Source organism: Pristiophorus japonicus, chromosome 23 (genome assembly GCF_044704955.1).
Source record: "Pristiophorus japonicus isolate sPriJap1 chromosome 23, sPriJap1.hap1, whole genome shotgun sequence".
Lineage (NCBI taxonomy): Eukaryota > Metazoa > Chordata > Chondrichthyes > Pristiophoridae > Pristiophorus > Pristiophorus japonicus.
In genome coordinates, this window is record NC_091999.1 from 12,633,427 (window position 1) to 12,659,750 (window position 26,324).

The 26,324-nt window shown below is 51.3% G+C and overlaps 1 protein-coding gene and 1 pseudogene across 1 annotated transcript in view; one reads left to right on the forward strand and one right to left on the reverse strand.

Annotated features, from left to right (window-relative positions):
- Positions 1 to 26,324, forward strand: part of LOC139235398 (zinc finger protein 850-like) — a 182,766-nt gene that overhangs the window by 90,724 nt on the left and 65,718 nt on the right. Inside the window, exons 3-4 of the mRNA XM_070866532.1 lie at positions 10,536 to 10,727; positions 15,405 to 16,684. Of these exons, the coding sequence (XP_070722633.1) occupies positions 10,536 to 10,727; positions 15,405 to 16,684 (1,472 nt within the window). The remainder of the gene's footprint in view (positions 1 to 10,535; positions 10,728 to 15,404; positions 16,685 to 26,324) is intronic.
- LOC139235735 (5S ribosomal RNA) lies at positions 1,448 to 1,566 on the reverse strand (annotated as a pseudogene).

A 26,324-nucleotide genomic window follows, 5' to 3' on the forward strand; every position in this document is an offset into this window, starting at 1 on the left:
TCACCGTCAATGTACGAGTCAATTTGCATTAAAGACTTGGGGGGGGGGGGGGGAGGAGTGATGTCATGTATGTAGACCATATATACTAACTGTATAATCACACAAGGTGTGCCACCAGAGGGCACTGCGGTGGGAGACCTGAGGGTCACCTGCATAAGTGTGCAGGACCCAGTATAAAAGACTGCCCACCATGCTTGTGCCTCACAATTATTTTGCTTCGGTCTTCACAGTGGAAGACACAAAAACCACGACAAAAATTGCTGGTCACGGGAATGTGGGAAGGGAGGACCTTGAGATAATCACTATCACTAGTGGGGTAGTGCTGGACAGGCTAATGGGACTCGAGGTAGACAAGTCCCCTGGTCCGGATGAAATGCATCCCAGGATATGAAAAGAGATGGCGGAAGTTATAGCAGATGCATTCGTTATAATCTATCAAAATTCTCTGGACTCTGGGGAGGTACCAGTGGATTGGAAAGCAGCTAATGTAACGCCTCTGTTTAAAAAAGGGAGCAGACAAAAGGCAGGTAACTATAGGCCGGTTAGTTTAACATCTGTAGTGGGGAAAATGCTTGAAGCCATCATTAAGGAAGAAATAGCGGGACATCTAGATAGGAATAGTGCAATCAAGCAGACGCAACATGGATTCATGAAGGGGAAATCATGTTTAACTAATTTACTGGAATTCTTTGAGGATATAACGAGCATGGTGGATAGAGGTGTACCGATGGATGTGGTGTATTTAGATTTCCAAAAGGCATTCAATAAGGTGCCACACAAAAGGTTACTGCAGAAGATAAAGGTACGCGGAGTCAGAGGAAATGTATGAGCATGGATAGAGAATTGGCTGGCTAACAGAAAGCAGAAAGTCGGGATAAATGGGTCCTTTTCGGTTTGGAAATCGGTGGTTAGTGGTGTGCCACAGGGATCGGTGCTGGGACCACAACTGTTTACAATATACATAGATGACCTGGAAGAGGGGACAGAGTGTAGTGTAACAAAATTTGCAGATGACACAAAGATTAGTGGGAAAGTGGGTTGTGTAGAGGACACAGAGAGGCTGCGAGGAGATTTAGATAGGTTAAGCGAATGGGCTAAGGTTTGGCAGATGGAATACAATATCTGAAAGTGTGAGATCATCCACCTAGGAAAAAAAACAGTAAAAGGGAATATTATTTGAATGGGGAGAAATTACAACATGCTGTGGTGCAGAGGGACCTGGGGACCTTGTGCATGAAACTCTTTTTGGAGTTCACCTGCAAAAACATAAAACATTAAACCGTGCCACCCGACCTGGGTGACACGCCAGACATTTACAAGGCCCCTTTTTTTCTTTTTTTTTTTGTTTTTTTTTTGGAGCGCTAAAATCAAATTTTTTCCGGTGCCCCCTATAAAAGGGAAGGGGACACTAAAAGCACCGGCAATTAAAACAAATTAACTTTAAAAAAGCCGACTGCACCTGGTATTCCCAGGCAGTCTCCCATCCAAGTACTAACCAGGCCTGACTCTGCTTAGCTTCTGAGATCAGACAAGATCGGGCGTTTTCAGACTAGAGTGGCCGTAGGCAAACATGCTGCAGTGGGGGGTCCTTGTGCATGAAACTCTTTTACATGAATCCCAAAAAGTTAGTTTGCAGGTGCAGCAGGTAATTAGGAAGGCAAATGGAATGTTGGCCTTCATTGCGAGAGGGATGGAGTACAAAAGCAGGGAGGTCCTGCTGCAACGGTACAGGGTATTGGTGAGGCCGCACCTGGAGTACTGCGTGCAGTTTTGGTCACCTTACTTAAGGAAGGATATACTGGCTTTGGAGGGGGTACAGAGACGATTCACTAGGCTGATTCTGGAGATGAGGGGGTTACCTTATGATGATAGATTGAGTAGAAAGGGTCTTTAATGATTGGAGTTCAGAAGGATGAGGGGTGATCTTATAGAAACATTTAAAATAATGAAAGGGATAGACAAGATAGAGGCAGAGAGGTTGTTTCCACTGGTAGGGGAGACTAGAACTAGGGGGCACAGCCTCAAAATACGGGGGAGCCAATTTAAAACCAAGTTGAGAAGGAATTTCTTCTCCCAGAGGGTTGTGAATCTGTGGAATTCTCTGCCCAAGGAAGCAGTTGAGGCTAGCTCATTGAGTGTATTCAAATCACAGATAGATATATTTTTAACCAATAAGGGAATTAAGGGTTACGGGGAGCGGGCGGGTAAGTGGAGCTGAGTCCACGGCCAGATCAGCCATGATCTTGTTGAATGGCGGAGCAGGCTCGAGGGGCTAGATGGCCTACTCCTGTTCCTAATTCTTCTGTTCTTATGTTCTCACTCTGGAGTTACAATAAATGGGACTAAGGTCACAACAGCTCAAGCACAACACTAGACCTCATGTAGTCATTCTTAAGAGTATTAAAGACATAACCCATACAAAATTCTGAAGGGGATTGACAGGTTAGATGCTGAGAGGCTGTTTCCCCCTGGCTGGAGTGTCTAGAACTAGGGGGCACAGTCTCAGGATAAGGGGTAGGCCATTTAAGGGGTAGAGCAGGCTCAAGGGGCCATAGGGCCTACTCCAGCTTCTATTTCTTATGTCTTAGTACTGCACTGGGAGTGTCAGCCCTGGATCTCTGTGCTCACGTCCCTGGAGTGGGATGCTGAGGCGTGAGTCCGGGGATCGGCAGAGGCCTATAAAAGGCCGCGAGAGGCAGCGGGAGTTCGTGGTCTCTGAGGTGTGAGTCCGGGGATCGGCAGAGGTCGATAAAAGGCCGCGAGAGGCAGCGGGAGTTCGTGGTCTCTGAGGTGTGAGTCCGGGGATCGGCAGAGGCCTATAAAAGGCAGTGGGAGTTCGTGGTCCCTGAGGCGTGAGTCCAGGGATCAGCAGAGGCCTATAAAAGGCCGCGAGAGGCAGCGGGAGTTCGTGGTCCCTGAGGCGTGAGTCCGGGGATCAGCAGAGGCCTATAAATGGCCGCGAGAGGCAGCGGGAGTTCATGGTCCCTGAGGCGTGAGTCCGGGGATCAGCAGAGGCCTATAAAAGGCCGCGAGAGGCAGCGGGAGTTCGTGGTCCCTGAGGAGTGAGTCCGGGCATCAGCAGAGGCCTATAAAAGGCTGCGAGAGGCAGCGGGAGTTCGTGGTCCCTGAGGAGTGAGTCCGGGGATCAGCAGAAGCCTATAAAAGGCCGCGAGAGGCAGCGGGAGTTCGTGGTCGCTGAGGCGTGAGTCCGGGGATCAGCAGAGGCCTATAAAAGGCCGCGAGAGGCAGCAGGAGTTCGTGGTCCCTGAGGAGTGAGTCCGGGGATCAGCAGAGGCCTATAAAAGGCCGCGAGAGGCAGCGGAAGTTCGTGGTCCCTGAGGAGTGAGTCCGGGGATCAGCAGAGGCCTATAAAAGGCCGCGAGAGGCAGCGGGAGTTCGTGGTCCCTGAGGCGTGATTCCGGGGATCAGCAGAGGCCTATAAAAGGCCACGAGAGGCAGCGGGAGTTCGTGGTCCCTGAGGAGTGAGTCCGGGGATCAGCAGAGGCCTATAAAAGGCCGCGAGAGGCAGCGGGAGTTCGTGGTCCCTGAGGAGTGAGTCCGGGGATCAGCAGAGGCCTATAAAAGGCCGCGAGAGGCAGCAGGAGTTCGTGGTCGCTGAGGAGTGAGTCCGGGGATCAGCAGAGGCTTATAAAAGGCCGCGAGAGGCAGCGGGAGTTCGTGGTCGCTAGGCGTGAGTCCGGGGATCAGCAGAGGCCTATAAAAGGCCGCGAGAGGCAGCGGGAGTTCGTGGTCCCTGAGGAGTGAGTCCGGGGATCAGCAGAGGCCTATAAAAGGTGTACTTGTGCAGCTTCAGGGAGAAGGCAAAAAAGAAGTAGAAAGAAACAGAAAGGTGACGTCACAGCCAAGGGGGTAAGTGATTGGCTGGTGATTGGTGAGTAGCTTTTCTTTTTCTTTTTTATATCAGTCAGTAACTTTTAACATTGTTGTTGCCAATTTAAGTGTATCTAAGGGTTAAGCCATGGCAGGAGAGCTCGGTCGGGTGTTATGCTCCTCCTGTATCATGTGGGAACTCAGGGACACTTCTGGTGTCCCTGACGACTACATCTGCGGGAAGTGTATCCGCCTCCAGCTCCTGACGGACCGCGTTGCGGAATTGGAGCTGAGGGTGGATTCACTCTGGAGCATCCACGATGCTGAGAATGACGTGAGTAGCACGTGTAGTGAGTTGGTCTTACCGCAGGAGAAGGGTCCACAGCCAGATAGGGAATGGAAGAGCAGCAGGAAGAGTAGTGCAAGGAAGGTAGTGCAGGGGTCCCCTGTGGTCATCCCCCTGCAGAACAGATACACTGCTTTGAGTGCTATTCGGGGGGATGACTCATTAGGGGAGGGCAGCAGCAGCCAAGTTCATGGCACTGTGGCTGGCTCTGTTGCACAGGAGGGCAGGAAAAAGAGTGGGAGAGCGATAGCGATAGGGGATTCAATTGTGAGGGGAATAGATAGGCGTTTCTGCGGCCGCAACCGAGACTCAAGGATGGTATGTTGCCTCCCTGGTGCAAGGGTCAAGGATGTCTCGGAGCGGGTGCAGGACATTCTAAAAAGGGAGGGAGAACAGCCAGTTGTCGTGGTGCACATTGGTACCAACGACATAGGTAAAAAAAGGGATGAGGTCCTACGAAACGAATTTAAGGAGCTAGGAGCTAAATTAAAAAGTAGGACCTCAAAAGTAGTAATCTCGGGATTGCTACCAGTGCCACGTGCTAGTCAGAGTAGGAATCGCAGGATAGCGCAGATGAATACGTGGCTTGAGCAGTGGTGCAGCAGGGAGGGATTCAAATTCCTGGGGCATTGGCACCGGTTCTGGGGGAGGTGGGACCAGTACAAACCGGACGGTCTGCACCTGGGCAGGACCGGAACCAATGTCCTAGGGGGAGTGTTTGTTAGTGCTGTGGGGGAGGAGTTAAACTAATATGGCAGGGGGATGGGAGACAGAGGGAAACAAAAAGGAGGCAAAAGCAAAAGACAGAAAGGAGATGAGGAAAAGTGGAGGACAGAGAAACCCAAGGCAAAGAACAAAAAGGGCCACTGTACAGCAAAATTCTAAAAGGACAAAGGGTGTTAAAAAAAACAAGCCTGAAGGCTTTGTGTCTTAATGCAAGGAGTATCCGCAATAAGGTGGATGAATTAACTGTGCAAATAGATGTTAACAAATATGATGTGATTGGGATTACGGAGACGTGGCTCCAGGATGATCAGGGCTGGGAACTCAACATCCAGGGGTATTCAACATTCATAGAATAAAAGGAAAAGGAGGTGGGGTAGCATTGCAGGTTAAAGAGGAGATTAATGCAATAGTTAGGAAAGACATTAGCTTGGATGATGTGGAATCTATATGGGTAGAGCTGCAGAACACCAAAGGGCAAAAAACGTTAGTGGGAGTTGTGTACAGACCGCCAAACAGTAGTAGTGATGTTGGGGAGGACATCAAACAGGAAATTAGGGGTGCATGCAATAAAGGTGCAGCAGTTATAATGGGTGACTTTAATATGCACATAGATTGGGCTAGCCAAACTGGAAGCAACACGGTGGAGGAGGATTTCCTGGAGTGCATGAGGGATGGTTTTCTAGACCAATATGTCGAGGAACCAACTAGGGGGGAGGCCATCTTAGACTGGGTGTTGTGTAATGAGAGAGGATTAATTAGCAATCTCATTGTGCGAGGCCCCTTGGGGAAGAGTGACCATAATATGGTGGAATTCTGCATTAGGATGGAGAATGAAACAGTTAATTCAGAGACCATGGTCCAGAACTTAAAGAAGGCTAACTTTGAAGTATGAGGCGTGAATTGGCTAGGATAGATTGGCGAATGATACTTAAGGGGTTGACTGTGGATGGGCAATGGCAGACATTTAGAGACCGCATGGATGAATTACAACAATTGTACATTCCTGTCTGGCGTAAAAATAAACAAGGGAAGGTGGCTCAACTGTGGCTATCAAGGGAAATCAGGGATAGTATTAAAGCCAAGGAAGTGGCATACAAATTGGCCAGAAATAGCAGCGAACCCGGGGACTGGGAGAAATTTAGAACTCAGCAGAGGAGGACAAAGGGTTTGATTAGGGCAGGGAAAATGGAGTACGAGAAGAAGCTTGCAGGCAACATTAAGGCGGATTGCAAAAGTTTCTATAGATATGTAAAGAGAAAAAGGTTAGTAAAGACAAATGTAGGTCCCCTGCAGTCAGAATCAGGGGAAGTCATAACGGGGAACAAAGAAATGGCGGACCAATTGAACAAGTACTTTGGTTCGGTATTCACTAAGGAGGACACAAACAACCTTCCGGATATAAAAGGGGTCAGAGGGTCTAGTAAGGAGGAGGAACTGAGGGAAATCTTTATTAGTCGGGAAATTGTGTTGGGGAAATTGATGGGATTGAAGGCCGATAAATCCCCAGGGCCTGATGGACTGCATCCCAGAGTACTTAAGGAGGTGGCCTTGGAAATAGCGGATGCATTGACAGTCATTTTCCAACATTCCATTGACTCTGGATCAGTTCCTATCGAGTGGAGGGTAGCCAATGTAACCCCACTTTTTAAAAAAGGAGGGAGAGAGAAAACAGGGAATTATAGACCGGTCAGCCTGACCTCAGTAGTGGGCAAAATGATGGAATCAATTATTAAGGATGTCACAGCAGCGCATTTGGAAAGAGGTGACATGATAGGTCCAAGTCAGCATGGATTTGTGAAAGGGAAATCATGCTTGACAAATCTTCTGGAATTTTTTGAGGATGTTTCCAGTAAAGTGGACAAGGGAGAACCAGTTGATGTGGTATATTTGGACTTTCAGAAGGCTTTCGACAAGGTCCCACACAAGAGATTAGTGTGCAAAGTTAAAGCACATGGGATTGGGGGTAGTGTGCTGACGTGGATTGAGAACTGGTTGTCAGACAGGAAGCAAAGAGTAGGAGTAAATGGGTACTTTTCAGAATGGCAGGCAGTGACTAGTGGGGTATCGCAAGGTTCTGTGCTGGGGCCCCAGCTGTTTACACTGTACATTAATGATTTAGACGAGGAGATTAAATGTAGTATCTCCAAATTTGCGGATGACACGAAGTTGGGTGGCAGTGTGAGCTGCGAGGAGGATGCTATGAGGCTGCAGAGTGACTTGGATAGGTTATGTGAGTGGGCAAATGCATGGCAGATGAAGTATAATGTGGATAAATGTGAGGTTATCCACTTTGGTGGTAAAAACAGAGAGACAAACTATTATCTGAATGGTGACAGATTAGGAAAAGGGGAGGTGCAACGAGACCTGGGTGTCATGGTACATCAGTCATTGAAGGTTGGCATGCAGGTACAGCAGGCGGTTAAGAAAGCAAATGGCATGTTGGCCTTCATAGCGAGGGAATTTGAGTACAGGGGCAGGGAGGTGTTGCTACAGTTGTACAGGGCCTTGGTGAGGCAACACCTGGAGAATTGTGTACAGTTTTGGTCTCCTAACTTGAGGAAGGACATTCTTGCTATTGAGGGAGTGCAGCGAAGATTCACCAGACTGATTCCCAGGATGGTGGGACTGACCTATCAAGAAAGACTGGATCAACTGGGCTTGTATGCACTGGAGTTCAGAAGAATGAGAGGGGACCTCATAGAAACGTTTAAAATTCTGACGGGTTTAGACAGGTTGGATGCAGGAAGAATGTTCCCAATGTTGGGGAAGTCCAGAACCAGGGGTCACAGTCTAAGGATAAGGGGTAAGCCATTTAGGACCGAGATGAGGAGAAACTTCTTCACCCAGAGAGTGGTGAACCTATTGAATTCTCTATCACAGAAAGTAGTTGAGGCCAATTCACTAAATATATTCAAAAGGGAGTTAGATGAAGTCCTTACTACTCGGGGGATCAAGGGTTATGGCGAGAAAGCAGGAAGGGGGTACTGAAGTTGCATGTTCAGCCATGAACTCATTGAATGGCGGTGCAGGCTAGAAGGGCTGAATGGCCTGCTCCTGCACCTATTTTCTATGTTTCTATGTTTCTAACCTTCTGACTCAGAGGCGAGGGTGCTACAAACTGAGGCACTGGCTAACACTACACTCCAAATACAAGTATTTTGGGACATCTGGTGGCCATGAATGGTGCTTATATAAATTTCTTTCATTTATATATATTATATAGCAAATGTCAGCTGTGGCTCAGTGGGTAGTGCCTTCACCTCTCATTCTTCTAAACTCCAGAGAGTATAGGCCCATTCTACACAATCTCTCATCGTAAGACAGCCCTCTCATCCCAGGAATCAGTCTGGTGAACCTCCGTTGCACCACCTCCAAGGCAAGTTTATCCTTCCTCAGATAAGGAGACCCAAACTGTGGGGAGTGCTGCACTGAGGGATAAATATTGGCTCCAGCACACCGGGGATAACTCCCCTGATCTTCTTCGAAATAGTGCCGTGGGATATTTTACGTCCACCTGAGAGAGCAGTCAGGGCCTCAGTTTAACATCTCATCTGACAGTGCAGCACTCCCTCAGCACTGCACTGGAGTGTCTGCCCTGGAGTGGGACTTGAACCTACAACCTCCTGACTCAGAGGCGAGGGTGCCACCCACTGAGCCACAGCTGATATTCACTATATAATATATATAAATGAAAGAAATTTATATAGCGCCATTCATGGCCTCCAGATGCCCCCAAATACTTTTATTTGGAGTGTGGAGTCAGCCAGTGGTTCAGTGGGAAGCACCCTCACCTCTGAGTCAGAAGGTTGTGGGTTCGAGTCTCACTCCAGTGAGTTAAGCACATAAATCTCAGCAGACACTCCACTGCGCTGTCGAATGAGACGTTAAACCAAGGCCCCATCTGCTTTTTCTCAGGTGGACGTGAAAGATCCCATGGCACTATTTCGAAAAAGAGCAGGGGAGTTATCCCCGGTGTCCTGGGGCCAATATTTATCCCTCAATCAACATAACAAAACCAGATTATCTGGTCACTGTTCGCAAACTTAGTGGCATATTTGACCCTGAAAAGAGCTTCCGGCCATATATCCGCGGCATAACTAAAACCATCTATTTCCACCTCCGTTACATCGCCCGTCTCCACCCTTGCCTCAGCTCATCCGCTGCTGAAACCCTCATCCGTGCCTTTGTTACCTCTAGACTTGACTATTTTAACTAAATCCTGGCTGGCCTTCCACATTCTACCCTACATAAACTTGAGGCCATCCAAAACTCGGCAGCCTGTGTCCTAACTCACACCATGTCCCGCTCACCCATCACCCCCCTGTGCTCGCTGACCTATATTTGGCTCCTGGTTAAGCAACACCTCGATTTCAAAATTCTCATCCCTGTTTTCAAATTCTTCCATGATTTTGTCTTATGATACTCCTGTGAAGGGCCTTGGGACATTTTAGTAAGTTAAAGATGCTAGATCAATAAAAATTCGAGGGAACTTTGGTCAGAATGTCCCATAATCTAGGCTCACACTCCACTGTAGTGCTGAGGGAGCGCTGCACTGTCGGAGGTGCCGTCTTTTAGATGAGACGTTAAACCGAGGCCCCCGTCTGACTCAAAAATCAGTTTTTTGACACCAAGCCACACAAGAAGAAATTACAGCAGATGATCAAAAGCTTGGGCAAAAAGGCAGGTTTTAAGGAACGTCTTAAAAGGAGGAAAAAGAGGTAGCGAGGTTTAGGCAGGGAATTACAGAGCTTGGGGCCCAGACAACAGAAGGCACAGGCACCGATGGTTGAGCGATTATAACCAGAGGTGGATTAAAAGATCTCATGGCCACTATTTTGAAGAAGAGCAGGGGAGTTATCCCTGGTGTCTGGGGGCCAATATTCATACCTCAATAAACATCACAAAAACTGATTATCTGGTCATTGTCATATTGGTGTTTGTGGGAGCTTGCTGTGCGCAAATTGGCTGTCACGTTGCTTACTTTACAACAGTGACTACACGCCAAAAAGTGCTTCATTGGCTGTAAAGCGCTTTGAGACACCCAGTGGCCATGAAAGGCGCTATATAAATGCAAGTCTTTCTTTCTTTCAAGCTGTTGTTGTTATCTTTAGATTTATTCAAAAGGGAGCTAGATGTGGCCCTTACGGCTAAAGGGATCAAGGGTGCGGGCTCGAAGGGCCGAATGGCCTACTCCTGCACCTATTTTCTATGTTTCACACTGCTGTTTGTGGGATCTTGCTGTGCACACGCTGGCTGCTGCATTCCCCTCCTTGCACTTTGAATAAAAGCACGTGATTGGCTGTAAAGCGCCCTGTGGCTATACAAATGCAACTCTCTCTTGGCTGTGCTCAGGCTCTCTTGTGTTTTGGGGCCTGCTTGTGGCCAGGGCATCCTGACGTTGCGTTGCCTTGTGCGTGCCCTGCACGCTGCGTGGCTGCGTCACCCGCCCCCGGAGCTGGAGGATGTGTGTGGTGGGGGGGGGGGAATGGTGATTGACGCGCGGCCCCGACCAATGGCAAGGGGGCTGGAGCCGGCGATTGTCCGCCCACGACCAATGGCTGGCGGCCGGGGGGGCGGGGCCCGGGCCAGGCGAGCTGGGTGGATGTGAGGCCACTTGTCTCTTTGTCTGGAGCCCTGGAGGAGCCCTGATCCGGGGCCTGCGCTGCAACTGCACCGGGCTGCACCTTTTCCCCAGCCTTCTGGGTGCATCGGAGCAGCACATTTTCTTTTGCATCGCCGCTGGCAAAACACAAAGGAAACGTTGAGCTGCTGTTTGCAAAAAAAAAGAGAAAGCAAGGAGCTTGCTTCACATTTGCAACCTGGGGTTTGTGAGAATTTTTTCTCTTTGGGATTTCAGGCGGTTGGGATGGGAAGTGGGGGGAGGGTCCGGCTCTTAAAGGGACACTGCCTCTTGTGTGTGCAGTTGACTTGTGTGTGCGCGCAATTGACGTGTGTATGTGCGCGCGTGTATGCAATTGACGTTTGTGTATGTGTAAGCAATTGACGTGTGTGTATGTGTGTGCAATTGACGTGTGTATGTGTGTGCAATTGACGTGTGTATGTGTGTGTGTAATTGACGTGTGTATGTGTGTGCAATTGACGTGTATGTGCAGTTGATATGTGTGTGTGCGTGCAATTGGTATGTGTGCGTGCAGTTGACGTGTGTATGTGTGCGCGTGCAATTGATGTGTGTGCGTGCAATTGACGTGTGTGCGCGTGCAATTGACGTGTGTGCGCGTGCAATTGACGTGTGTGCGCGTGCAATTGACGTGTGTGCGCGTGCAATTGACGTGTGTGCGCGTGCAATTGACGTGTGTGCGCGTGCAATTGACGTGTGTGCGCGTGCAATTGACGTGTGTGCGCGTGCAATTGACGTGTGTGCGCGTGCAATTGACGTGTGTGCGCGTGCAATTGACGTGTGTGCGCGTGTGCAATTGACGTGTGTGCGCGCGTGCAATTGACGTGTGTGCGCGCGTGCAATTGACGTGTGTGCGCGCGTGCAATTGACGTGTGCGCGCGTGCAATTGACGTGTGTGCGCGCGTGCAATTGACGTGTGTGCGCGCGTGCAATTGACGTGTGTGCGCGCGTGCAATTGACGTGTGTGCGCGCGTGCAATTGACGTGTGTGCGCGCGTGCAATTGACGTGTGTGCGCGCGTGCAATTGACGTGTGTGCGCGTGCAATTGACGTGTGTGTGCGCGAGTGCAATTGACGTGCGTGCGTGCAATTGACGTGTGTGTGCGTGCGTGCAATTGACGTGTGTGTGCGCGCGTGCAATTGACGTGTGTATGTGCGCGCGTGCAATTGACGTGTGTATGTGCGCGCGTGCAATTGACGTGTGTATGAGCGCGCGTGCAATTGACGTGTGTATGTGCGCGCGTGCAATTGACGTGTGTGCAATTGACTTGTGTGTATCCAAGGGACAAGAATGCTGATGGCAGTTAAAGGTACAGCAACCCCCCCCTCCCAACCGCTTTCTGGGATGGGGGGGATTGTCCTATGAGGAGAGATTGAGTAGACTAGGCCGATATTCTCTAGAGTTTAGAAGAATGAGAGGCGATCTCATTGAAATGTACAAAATTCGTACAGGAGCAAAATACTGCGGATGCTGGAATCTGGAATAAACACAAAACGCTAGAAATCTCAGCAGCATCTGTGGAGAAGAAGCAGAGTTAACATTTCGGGTCGAAGACCCTTACAGGGCTTGACAGGGTAGATGCAGGGAGAGTGTTTTCCCCCGGGCTGGGGAGTCTAGAACCAGGGGTCACAGTCTCAGAATAAGGGGTCGGCCATTTAGGACTGAGATGAGGAGAAACTTCTTTACTCAGAGGGTGGTGAATCTTTGGAATTCTCTACCCCAGAGGGTTGTGGATATACTCAGTTTTTGAGTATATTCAAGGCAGAGATCGATAGATTTTTGGATATTAAGGGAATCCAGGGATATGGGGACAGTGCAGGAAAGTGGAGTTGAGGTCGAAGATCAGCCATGATTTTATTGAATGGCGGAGCAGGCTCGAGGGGCCGAATGGCCGCCTCCTGCTCCTGATTCTTATGTTCTTACCTGGGGCAGATATTTAAAAGGTGGCAGTGACTCTTTATCTTCAGGCTTTTGATTAAAATTACATTCTCCCACCTTTCACACAAAGGCTAATGGAAATCTGGAATTCTCTTTGCCCCACCCCAAAAAAAGGATGTTGGTGCTTTATGGGGGCGGGCGGGGGGGGTGCATTTTCAAGACTGACATCCATAGATTTTAGTTGTCATCCAGGGACATGCAGCAACAGCAGGCAAGTGGATTTGAGGTGCAGATCGGCTGCGATCTGATTGAAGGCTCGAGGGGCTGAATGGCCCACTTCGCTTCCTGATGTTCTTGTGACCTGAATCTCTGAAAGAGAGAACGTTTTTTTTTGTTCTAGATTTGTCAGTAGAATGGATAAATCGGGGGCAGATATTTAAAGGGATCGCAACAACCTTTTCCCGGCGCGCTTACCAATTAAAGGGATAGTCCCATTTGTGTGGTGCCGTTAATGTATGTAATTGTGTGGCCGGATGTCGGTGACAGTGAACTGGTTGGAGCAGTTCTGAGAAATAGCTTCTCCCCTTTTCGATGGCGTCGAGGGACTTCACCAACAGGGCTCCTGTTAACAGTCTGTCCCTTCTGTACTCAGCAATCGAAAACCTGTTTACATCAGTGACTCCAGCCTTTTGCTCTTTTTGATGAGCTATTTGACCTGCTCGTCAGCATTTTTGCATGATTCCAAAGATTGAGGAACAGAGGGAGAAAACAGTAATAACAGCTTGTATTTATATAGCGCCTTTAACGTAGTAAAACATCCCAAGGCACTTCACAGCAGTGTTACAGATAAATTTGACACTGAGCCACATAAGAAATTAAGGCAGATGATCAAAAGCTTGTTTAGAGAGAGGTTTTAACGAGCGTCTTGAAGGAGGAAAGAGAGGCGGGGAGGTTTAGGGAGGGAGTTCCAGAGCTTGGGGCCCAGGCAGCTGAAGGCACGGCCACCGCTGGTTGAGCAGTTATAATGAGGGATGTTCAAGAGGCCAGGGTTTGAGGAGCGCAGGGACCTTGTGGGATTGTGAGACCGGGAGGAGCGAGTCCATGGAGTGATTTGTAAACAAGGATGAGAATTTTGAAATCGAGGCGTTGTATAACCAGGAGCCAATGTAGGTCAGAAAGCACAGTGAGTGATGGGTGAGCGGGACTTGGTGCGGGTTAGGACACGGGCTGCTTAGTTTTGGATGACTTCGAGTTTACGTGGTGTGGAATGTGGAAGGCCGGCCAGGAGTGAGTTGGAGTAATCAAGTCTAGAGGTAACACAGGCATGAATGAGGGTTTCAGCAGCAGAAGAGCTGAGGCGGAGGTGGGCAACGTTGCGGAGGTGGAAAAAGACGGTTTTAGTTATGCTGCGGATATGTGGCTGGACTGTCATTTCAGGGTCAAATGTGACAGCGAGGTTGCAAACAGTCTCGTTCACCCTCAGACCGATGCTCGGGAGAGGGATGGAGTCAGTGGTTAGGGAACGCAGTTTGTGACGGGCACCAAAGATATTGGCTTCGGTCTTCCCAATATTGAATTGGAGAAAATCTCTGCTCATCCAGTACTGGATGTCAGACAAGCAATCTGACAAGCGGGGGTCGACAGAAGTGATGGTGAGGTAGAGCTGGGTGTCGCCTGCCTTCATGTGGAAACTGACTCCGTGTTTTTGGATGATGTCGCCAAGGGGCAGCATGTGGATGAGAAATAAGAGGGGACCAAGGACAGATCCTTGGGGGACACCAGAGGCAACGATGCGGGAGTGGGAAGAGGCCATTGCTGGAGATTTTCTGGCCGCGATTAGATAGACGAGCGTGTGCGGGGGTTTGGCATTTACAGCTTTGGGGACGGAGAGAGGAAAGAATGTTTTGTACGACCTCGAATTTGTCTGCTCCTGAAGTTTGATCCTTTTTACTTCTGGAGTACAGCGTACAGTTTTGGTCTCCTTATTTAAGGAAGATACTTGCATTGGAGGCTGCTCAGAGAAGGTTCACGAGGTTGATTCCTGAGATGAAGGGGTTGTCATGTGAAGATAGGTTGAGCAGGTTGGGCCTTTACTCATTGGAGTTTAGAAGAATGCGAGGTGATCTTATTGAAACATATATGATTTGAGGGGGCTTGACACGGTAGATGCAAAGAGGATGTTTCCCCTCGTGGGGGGGGGGGGGGGATCTAGAACTCGGGGGCATAGTCTCAGAATAAGGGGCCGCCCATTTAAAACTGAGATGAGAAGGAATTTCTTCTCTGGGTGGTGAATCTTTGGAATTCACTGTCTCAGGGAGCTGTGGAGGCTGGGTCATTGAATATATTTAAGGTGGAAATAGAAAGATTTTTGAGCGATAAGGGAGTAAAGGGTTATGGGGAGCAGGCGGGGAAGTGGAGCTGAGTCCATGATCGGATCAGCCACGATCTTATTGAATGGTGGAGCAGGCTCGAGGGGCTGAATGGTCGACTCCTGCTCCTATTTCTTATATTACTCATAATTACTCCTGTTCCTATGCAACAGGTCTGAGAGGCTGAATGGCCTCCTCCTGTTCCTATGTAACAGGCTCGAGGGGCTGAATGGCCTCCTGTTCCTGTGTAACAGGCTCGAGGGGCTGAATGGCCTCCTCCTGTTCCTTTGTAACAGGCTCGAGGGGCTGAATGGCCTCCTCCTGTTCCTTTGTAACAGGCTCGAGGGGCTGAATGGCCTCCTGTTCCTTTGTAACAGGCTCGAGGGGCTGAATGGCCTCCTCCTGTTCCTGTGTAACAGGCTCGAGGGGCTGAATGGCCTGCTCCTGTTCCTGTGTAACAGGCTCGAGGGGCTGAATGGCCTCCTTCTGTTCCTATGTAACAGGCTCGAGGGGCTGGATGGTCTCCTCCTGTTCCTATGTAACAGACCCGAGAGGCCGAGTGGTTTTCTGTATTTATGTCACGGACCCAAGCTTATGTTCTTGTGTTCTTTTACAGAGTGCTGGAAGGCGAGCGAGGATTTGTGAGGCGGGAAGCTTGAGCCAAACGTCGCTGCAAGACCCGACTGAGCGTCGCCGGATCCGCCGCGGGGCCCGAGTATCGTCTCCGGGGGTTGTGGGGGGGGCCCTTGGGGAGATGGAAGAGGAGAGCGCCAGCCGCGAGGAGGAGAAGCCGCGGGCGGGCCCGGGGAGGGGCCTGGGCCCTGGGCCGCGGGCCAGCCCGGCCAGGGAGCGTGCGGGAGCCGGGGGGGCGGAGCCGTCGCGCAAGTGTGGGGACTGCGGCAAGGGCTTCCGCACCCGCTCGGAGCTGGAGAGCCACCGCCGCAGTCACGTGCCGGGCGAGCGGCCCTTCTACTGCTCGGTGTGCGAGAAGGGCTTCAGCCGCTCCTCCGACCTGCGGGTGCACCAGCGGGTGCACACGGGCGAGCGGCCCTTCTCCTGCCCGGTCTGCGAGAAGACCTTCACCCGCTCCTCCCACCTGCTGACCCACCAGCGGGTGCACACCGGGGAGCGGCCCTACAGCTGCTCCGTCTGCGGCAAGGGCTTCAGCCAGCTGTCCAACCGGCTGCGGCACCAGCGGCTGCACACCGGCGAGCGGCCCTTCTCCTGCCCGGTGTGCCGCAAGGGCTTCACCGACTCCTCCACTCTGCTGCGGCACCAGCGGCTGCACACCGAGGAGCGGCCCTTCGTCTGCTCGGTGTGCGGCAAGGGCTTCACCCGCTCGCCCCACCTGCTGACCCACCAGCGGGTGCACACCGGGGAGCGGCCCTTCAGCTGCGCCGTCTGCGGCCGCAAGTTCACCCAGTCCTCCCACCTGCTGACCCACCAGCACAGCCACACCGGGGAGCGGCCCTTCCGCTGCTCCGTGTGCGGCCGGGGCTTTGCCCAGCTCTCCCTGCTGCTGGCCCACCAGCACGTGCACGCCGAGAACAACCCCGTCAAGTACGACGACGACGGGGACGCCGACAGCCTCCGCGGCCTCTCCCCCGAGGCGGTGCTGGTCAGCGGCCGCCCGGCCCAGCCCGGCGAGCGGCCCTTCAAGTGCTCGGTCTGCCCCAAGGCCTTCACCTGCCTCTCCCACCTGCTGCGCCACCTGAGGGTGCACAGTGGCGAGCGGCCCTTCCAGTGCTCGGTCTGCGAGAAGGGCTTCACCCAGTCCTCCAGCCTGCTGACCCACCAGCGCATTCACACCGGCGAGAGGCCCTTCTCCTGCTCCCGCTGCGGCAAGGGCTTCTCCCGCTCGTCCCACCTGCTGCGGCACCAGCGGGTGCACATCTGAACGCAGGAGGGGGGGGGGGGCGGGGGCGGGGGGGGCTAGATCCGGTCGGTCGCGTTGCGGGGCCACAAACCCTGGCCAGTTTGCGACGGTGGGCGGGGTTTGTCTGTGTTAACGATGCTAATAGCTGGGCTGGAAAGTTGAATATTCTGTATAGACGTCAAATAAACGGGCTTGTTTTTCTTTCTTTTTTTTGTCTGCACTGCACCCGAAATTTGTGTTTGGATGAATCTGAGGGGAGTGGGTGGAGGTGGGGCAGACCTGGGTCCCGCCCACCACTCCTGCCCCCGCCCCCCCCCCCTTGTCCACCCGGCTCATTGTCCAATGGGGTGGGCGCATGCAAATGAGGGGCTTTGTGACATCGTCCGACCGGAATCTCCCACAGTACGCCTTGTGGCGGCGAATATTGTGTTTGGGTGAATCTGAGAGAGGGGGGGGGGGGGGGGGGGCAGACGGCAGACCCGGGTCCCGCCCACCACTCACATGCCCCGCCCCCTCCATTGTCTTCCCCCCCCCCCCCCCCCATCCTTGTCCACCCAGCTCCTTATCCAATGGGGCGGGAGCATGCAAATGAAGGGCTTTGTGACATCGTCCGACCGGAATCTCCCACAATACGCCTTGTGGTGGGGGGGGGGGGGGGGATGGGGGGCATTTCAAGCGAAAGGCGGGGTCTTCTGACTTGCAATGGGTGGCAGTGCAGAAAAAAAATGTGGGGTGGTGGTTTTGGGGGGGGGTGGGTGGTTATCTCTCTAGTATAGTGCAAATTGATGGGCGGGTCGTCGCATTCCATTGATATTTCAAAGCTGCGTGTGTCAGTCCCCTTGTGTAGGATTTCCCTTTTTATAAAAAGGCTCCCCGAGCCTCCCGTCGGCCTGGGGTGCATGTGGGCGACGGGGCACTGCAGCGTTACGTGGTCGTGTAGCATCGGTCAGATCCAGTTGGTGTTGCGGCGGCTGTATAAAGTGTTTCCTGAACTGCTGAGTGACGGACAGCTCAATGTCGGTGACCTTTCCCTCTTTGACCTAATCGAGAGCTAATTCTGTAGAACCTGGCAGAGTTGTAGTAAATGTAAAGCGTGCCCCCCCCAAAGGTTGGCAATCCCCCTCCCCCTGCACGGGAATCCAATCCAGATAATAGGAACTTAATTTAATTCTTCTGGGCCTGTGGGGTTTGGCGGAGCAGGCTCGAGGGGCCAAATGGCCTACTCCTGCTCCTATTTCTTATGTTCTTATGACAGGAGGAGATTGGTGTCAGTGACTGTGGGGTGGGTTTATATCAGACAGGAGGGGATTGGTGTCAGTGATTGTGGGGTGGGTTTATATCAGACAGGAGGGGATTGATGTCAGTGACTGTGGGGTGGGTTTATATCAGACAGGAGAAGGTTGGTGTCAGTGACTGTGGGGTGGGTTTATATCAGGCAGGAGGGGATTGGTGTCAGTGACTGGGGTGGGTTTATATCAGACAGGAGGAGATTGGTGTCAGTGACTGTGGGGTGGGTTTATATCAGACAGGAGAAGGTTGGTGTCAGTGACTGTGGGGTGGGTTTATATCAGACAGGAGGAGATTGGTGTCAGTGACTGTGGGTGGGTTTATATCAGACAGGAGGAGATTGATGTCAGTGACTGGGGTGGGTTTATATCAGACAGGAGAAGGTTGGTGTCAGTGACTGTGGGGTGGGTTTATATCAGACAGGAGGAGATTGGTGTCAGTGACTGGGGTGGGTTTATATCAGACAGGAGGGGATTGGTGTCAGTGACTGGGGTGGGTTTATATCAGACAGGAGGGGATTGGTGTCAGTCATTTTGAGGGGATTGGTTTTAACTAAATACTTTTGCTGATTTTTACCAGAAGTTTGCATTTCCATTTTTTAATGTAGGACATAAATCCTAGATAGGTTGGTGCTTTGGGTAGTTTGAGTTTCAGGATCTCCGTACCGTATATTATAGATGATTTTTTAAGCTGGTCCAACACCTGGGTTATGAAGGGATTGCTGGTGAATCCCAGGAGAAACTGCTCTCTCCATTACTCGATGTGCAGTGGGGGGGGGGCGGGGGGAGCTCGGAGCTAATCCCCAGTCCCTGGCTAGCGCGGGAGAAACCGTTTCAAAAGGAGAGCTTTCAGGCAAGCCAGTGTGGTATTGGCCATTCCACCGGGTAAAGACTTGCACACGGTGGCATCTGCCCTGCAGGTATCCAAAATTAAATCGGGACCCCTGTCAGATGTGGTTTTCGGGCTTTGAACCCGACTTTCAGTGATGAATTTTCTCCGATTGGGAAGAATATCTTTACTGTCAGCTTGATTTCAAAAGGGAGAGAGAACGATGTGGGTCCAGGGTGATGATTCCTTGCGTGTAGCACTGCACGGGCGGGGCTGATGGGGGACTGCACAGGGGTTCCGTTTTTCCACAGATAAGCTTTTCATTAAGGACGCATGTTTCAACTTGATCGTAGACTTCGGGGGGGGGGGGGGGGAGCCTTCTTGCATTTTTGTTGTTTCCAAATAGATGCTGTGAATTACACAAAGTATTGTAATCTAGCTACGTTTGCGGTTTGTTTAAACCTTGCTTCTGTTCAAGCTTCTGTATCAATAAACATCCTTCTTAGTTTTTCGTGAGTGTGGTTATTTGGCATCGGAGGGGGGAGGGGATCGGAGGTCATGGGTTCCAATCCCCCCCCCCCCCACTCCAGAGACTCGAGCACCGAACCGAGGCAGACCCTCCAGTGCAGGGGAGGCTAGATAAGAAGATGAGGGAGATGGGAATAGGAGGTTGCTGATCGGGTGAGATGAAGTAAGGGTGGGGGAATAAACGCCAGCATTCACCGGGACTGCGCTTGCCTGGTTCCATTCCTATCCATCTCATCGTAGCCAGAAAATCTGCAACGGTTTCTCTTCCCGCCCCCTCATCGTTACCTCTGGTGTCCCCCAAGGATCTATCCTTGGCCCCTCCTATTTCCCATCTACATGCTGCCCCTTGGCGACATCGTCCGAAAACACAACGTCAGTTTCCACATGTACGCTGACGACACCCAGCTCTACCTCACCCCCCCCCCCCTTCTCTCCACCCCTCCTCGGTCTCTCAATTGTCAGACGGCTTGTCCCACATCCAGTTCTGGACGAGCAGAAATTTGCTTCAATGAAGTATTGGGAAGACCGAAGCCATTGTTTTCCGTCCCTGCCACAAACTGCGTTCCCTAGCCTCCGACTCCATTACTCTCCCCAACATCTATCTGAAGCTGAACCAGACTGTTCGCAACCTTGTCGTCATATTTGACCCTGAAATGAGTTACCAGCCACATAACCGCGGCATAACTAAAACCGCCTATTTCCACCTCCTGTAACATTGCCTGCCTCAGCTCTTCTGCTGCTGAAGCCCTCATCCATGCCTTAGTTACCTCTAGACGTGACTATGTGGCCTCCCATATTCTACTGTACATAAACTTGAGGTCATCAAAGCTCAGCTGCCAGTGTCCTAACTTGCACAAAGTCCCGCTCACCTATCACCCCCTGTGCTCGCTGACCTACATTGGCTTCCAGTTAAGCAACTCCTCACTTTCAAAATTCTCATCCTTGTTTACAAATCCCTCCATGGCCCTCGCTCCTCCCTATCTCTGTAATCTATTTCAGCCGCACGAGATGTCTGCACTCAAATTCTGGCCTCCTGAGCATCCCTGATTATAACTGTTGAACCATCGGTGGCTGTGCCTTCAGCTGCCTGGGCCCCAAGCTCTGGAACTCCCTCCCTAAACCGCTCCACCTCTCTACCTCTTTCCTCCTTTAAGACGCTCCTTAAAACCTTCCTCTTTGACCAAGTTTTTGGTCACCTGCCCTAATTTCTTATGTGGCTCAGTGTCAAGTTTATCTGTTTTGTCTTGTAACACTGCTGTGAAGCACCTTGGGACGTTTTACTACGTTAAAGGCGCTATATAAATCAAGTTTGTTGGGACGAATGGCCTGTTTCTGTGCTGTACGCTCTCGGTATCGAGGGAGCGTTGCACTATCGCAAGTATCGCCTCTCGGATGAAATGTTAAACCAAGGGCCCCGTCTGCCCTCTCAAGTGGGTGTGAAAGATCCCACAGCCACTGTTCCAATCAGAGCGGACCATCATGGCAGGTGCTGGTCATGTGGGACAGGGAGTCCTCCCACTATTTATCGGGGACTTGGCGTGGAGGGTGATGCAGAGAGCAGTCCCGTGCAACAAATTTTTAAGCTGGTTTACGGGCTCCCAGGCCGCCTGCAATTTCTACGGTCTGGAGGAGTCCGTGTTCCAGTTTTTTATCGAATGCACAAGGTTGCAGCCCCTGTTCAACTATCTAAAGGGGCTGCTCCTGAAATTCTGGCTGCACTTCAGTCCCACACTCCTGATCTTTGGGCACCCTGTGCGGAGGGGAGCGGGTAGGTCCGAGGGCCTCCTTGTAGGACTGCTTCTGGGCACGGCCAAGGGTGCCATCAGCTGGTCCAGGCAGTAGGCGGTCGTTCAGCCTGACTGCCTGCCTCTCTTCTGTGCTTACATCCGGGCCAGGCTGTCCCTGGAGATGGAGCACGCGGTGTCCACCGGTACGCTCACGGCCTTCCGCGAGAGGTGGGCGCCGGAGGGACTGGAGTGCATTGTTACCCCCGGCAACCAAATTTTAATTTGATTTTATATGTTTTAAAGTTTAATTTGTTTTAATTGCCGGGTTTTAGTGTCCCCCTCCCCTTTTATAGGGGACACTTGTAAAAATCATGATTTTTCGGGTTAGAAACATAGAAACATCGAAAATAGGTGCAGGAGTAGGCCATTCGGCTCTTCGAGCCTGCACCGCCATTCAACAAGATCATGGCTGATCACCCACCCCAGCAAACCCCCCCGCCCCCCACACGCCTCCTCCATACCCCCGACCCCCCCCCAGCCGCAACTCCCTCCCGAACACATCCAATGAACTGGCATCAACAACCCTCCGCGGCAGGGAACCCCACAGGCCAACAACTCCCCGAGTGAAGAAGTCTCTCCCCATTCCATCCCCAAACAGCCCACCCCCATCTCCCTCCCCCGGTTCTGGACCCACCCAACACCGGGAACACTCCCCCCGCACTCAACCCGCCCCGTCCCGTCAGAATCGTTCCCAAATGCCGACACCCCCGGATGCTGAGCCCCCAGCCACGGCCACCCCGGAGCCACACCCCCGCGACACCAACCGCCATCTGCGCAGTCAACCCGTCCACCCCACTCCGAACACTCCCCGCACCGAGGCACAGAGCCCCCAGGCCCGCCCCTCCAACACACTTCGCCCCCCCAGACCTCCGCTGCAATGTGGCCTCTCTCGTTGCTCGTGGCTGTTTGTGAATCGCAGTTTGGTTTGGTCCAAATGCTTTCTGCAAGTTAATCCATTAGCCAGTTTGACCTAAAACACCCTACTCCCTTCTTTGGCTATCACTGTGCCAGCAAGCCATTTGGGACCATGTCCATAGTTGAGAACAATTACAGGGTCATTTGCTTCAATATCGCGTGACAAGTTTGCGCGATCATGGTACATGCTTTGTTGATGCCGCCTGTCCTCGCCGTGATCAGGGTGGACAAGAGAGAGCCTTGTTTTGAGTGCCCTTTTCATGAGCAGCTCGGCTGGGGGAATCCCGGTGAGCGAGTGGGGTCTGGTGCAGTAGCTGAGCAGGACTTGGGACAGGCGGGTCTGCAGGGAGCCTTCCGACACACGTTTCAAGCTTTGCTTGATGGTTTGGACTGCCTGTTCTGCCTGGCCGTTGGATGCGGGCTTGAACGGGGCAAATGTGACGTGTTTGATCCCATTGCGGGTCATGAATTCTTTGAATTCAGCACTGGTGAAGCACGGCCCATTGTCGCTGACAAGGACATCAGGCAGGCCGTGCGTGGCGAACATGGTTCGAAGGGGAACAAAGAAATGGCGGACCAATTGAACAAGTACTTTGGTTCGGTATTCACTAAGGAGGACACTAACAACCTTACGGATATAAGAGGGGTCAGAGAGTCTAGTAAGGAGGAGGAACTGAGGGAAATCCTTATTAGTCAGGAAATTGTGTTGGGGAAATTAATGGGATTGAAGGCCGATAAATCCCCAGGGTCGGATGGACTGCATCCCAGAGTACTTAAGGAGGTGGCCTTGGAATTAGCGGATGCATTGACAGTCATTTTCCAACATTCCATTGACTCTGGATCAATTCCTATTGAGTGGAGGGTAGCCAATGTAACCCCACTTTTTAAAAAAGGAGGGAGAGAGAAAACAGGGTAAGCCTGACATCAGTAGTGGGTAAGATGATGGAATCAATTATTAAGGATGTCATAGCAGTGCATTTGGAAAGAGGTGTCATGATAGGTCCAAGTCAACATGGATTTGTGAAAGGGAAATCATGCTTGACAAATCTTCTAGAATCTTTTGAGGATGTTTCCAGTAGAGTGGACAAGGGAGAACCAGTTGATGTGGTATATTTGGACTTTCAGAAGGCTTTCGACAAGGTCCCACACAAAAGATTAATGTGCAAAGTTAAAGCACATGGGATTGAGGGTAGTGTGCTGACATGGATTGAGAACTGGTTGTCAGACAGGAAGCAAAGAGTAGGAGTAAATGGGTACTTTTCAGAATGGCAGGCAGTGACTAGTGGGGTACCGCAAGGTTCTGTGCTGGGGCCCCAGCTGTTTACACTGTACATGAATGATTTAGACGAGGGGATTAAATGTAGTATCTCCAAATTTGCGGATAACACTAAGTTAGGTGGCAGTGTGAGCTGCGAGGAGGATGCTATGAGGCTGCAGAGCGACTTGGATAGGTTAGGTGAGTGGGCAAATGCATGGCTGATGAAGTATAATGTGGATAAATGTGAGGTTATCCACTTTGGTGGTAAAAACAGAGAGACAGACTATTATCTGAATGGTGACAGATTAGGAAAAGGGAAGGTGCAAAGAGACCTGGGTGTCATGGTACATCAGTCATTGAAGGTTGGCATGCAGGTACAGCAGGCGGTTAAGAAAGCAAGTGGCATGTTGGCCTTCATAGCGAAGGGATTTGAGTACAGGGGCAGGGAGGTGTTGCTACAGTTGTACAGGGCATTGGTGAGGCCACACCTGGAGTATTGTGTACAGTTTTGGTCTCCTAACCTGAGGAAGGACATTCTTGCTATTGAGGCCCTCCGTAGGATGCCAAGAGAGGCACCGAGGGAAGCTGGAGGCTTATCGAGGAGGGAGTCAAGCCTGGGACTGTGGCGGGAGAGTCGGAAGGTCGAGGAGGGCTGAAGGATTGGGGTCGGGATTTGGGAGGGCTGAGTATCCGAGAGGGGAGAGATGATAGGAGGCACGATGTCAGGAGACAGGGGTCTAGGAGGGGGAAAGAAAAAAGGAAAGAGGGGGAAAAGGCCTGAGGCTGAACAGCCTCCTCCCGTTCCTATATAACAGACTCGAGGGGCTGAATGGCCTCCTCTTGTTCCTATGTAACAGACTCAAGGGGCAGAATGGCCTACTCCTGTTCCTATGTAACAGACACGAGGGGTGAATGGCTTCCTCCTGTTCCTGTGTAACAGACACGAGGGACTGAATGGCCTCCTCCTGTTCCTATGTAACCGGCCTGAGGGGCTGAATAGCCTCCATTTGTTCCATTGTAACAGGCTCGAGGGTCAAATGCCTCCTCCTGATACAGTTTGTTCCAGGGGTCTGCTGTTCTCTGGGAAATGAACCACCTCCTGATGTCTAACCTAGATCTGGCCCAATACAACTTAAACTTGTGTCCCCTTGTCCGGCCTAACCTGTTTAATTGGAACAAACTGTCAGCTGGAACACTGTCTATTCCCTTCATTACCTTATAAACCTCAATCAGATCTCCCGAGTCTACGCTCTTCTAAAAGTGTAGAGTCCCAACTTTTTTAGCCTAGCTTGATAACTTGGATGCTTTAGACTGGGAATTAGTCTGGTGACCCTCTTCTGAACCCTCTCCAAAACCTCAATATCACCCACCATGTGAGGAGACCAAAACTGGACACAATATTCCAAGTGCGACCTGACTAAGGTTTTGTACAAGGACAGAACAGTACGCCTCGTCTTGTACTGAATTGTCTGACGGATACACCCTATTTGCTCTAGCTATCACTGCACGTTGTTGCTCATGTATCCAAAAAGATGCATGCACAATGCTGCTATGTAACTGGCCCGAGGGGCTGAATGGCCTCCTCCTGTTCCTGTGTATAGGCCCGATGGCTCAATGGCCTCCTCCTGTTCCTGTGTAACAGGCATGAGGGTCTGAATGGCCTCCTCCTGTCCTATGTAACAGGCATGAGGGTCTGAATGGCCTCCTCCTGTCCTATGTAACAGGCATGAGGGTCTGAATGGCCTCCTCCTGTTCCTATGTAACAGGCATGAGGGTCTGAATGGCCTCCTCCTGTTCCTGTGTAACAGGCATGAGGGTCTGAATGGCCTCCTCCTGTCCTATGTAACAAGCTCGAGGGGCTGAATGGCTTCCTCCTGTTCCTGTGTAACAGGCTCGAGGGGCTGAATGGCCTTCTCCTGTTCCTATGTAACAGGCTCGAGGGGCTGAATGGCCTCCTCCTGTTCCTGTGTAATAGGCTCGAGGGGCTGAATGGCTTCCTCCTGTTCCTATGTAACAGGCCCGAGGGGCTGAATGGCCTCTTCCTGTTCCTGTGTAACAGGCTCAAGAAGCTAAATGGCCTCCTCCTGTTCCTGTGTAACAGGCTCGAGGGGCTGAATGGCCTCCTCCTGTTCCTGAGTAACAGGTTCGAGGGGCTGAATGGCCTCCTCCTGTTCCTGTGTAACAGGCCCGAGGGGCTGAATGGTCTCCTCCTGTTCCTGTGTAACAGGCTCGAGGGGCTGAATGGCCTCCTCCTGTTCCATTGTAACAGGCTCGAGGGGCTGAATGGCCTCCTCCTAATAAAGCTTGCTACTGTTCTCTGGGAAATGAACCACCTCCTGACGTCTAACCTAGATCTGGCCCTATACAACTTAAATTTGTGCCCCCTGGTCCGGCCTAACCTGTTTAATTGGAACAAACTGTCAGCTGGAACACTGTCTATTCCCATCATTACCTTATAAACCTCAATCGAACCCTCCTAAGTTTACGCTCTTCTAAAGTGTAGAGTCCCAACTTTTTTAGCCTAGCTTGATAACTCGGATGCTTTCGACTGGAAATTAATCTGAACCCTCTCCAAAGCCTCAATATCACCCACCATGTAAGAGACCAAAACTGGACACAATATTCCAAGTGCAGCCTGACTAAGGTCTTGTACAAGGGCAGAACAGTACGCCTCGTCTTGTACTGAATTGTCTGACGAATACACCCTATTTGCTCTAGCTATTGCTGCACGTCATTGCTCGTGTATCCTTAAAGGATGTATGCTCTATGTTCCTATGTAACAAGCTGAATGGATTGAATAGCCTTCTCCTGTTCCTATGTAATAGGTGAATGGGCTCCTCCTGTTACATAAGAACATAAGTGTAAAGTCCTTACTCGACAGCATGAAACCACACGAGGCACATTCTGGAGACAAGGTCACTCTGTGACCTCAACTCTTTATTCACAGCACTTCACAAGTGATGACCCTGCGTGGGACCTCCCTTTATATACCTGTATGATCAGGTAAGGAGTGTCTCCCACAAGTTCACCCCTTGTGGTCAAGGTGTGCATCTAGGT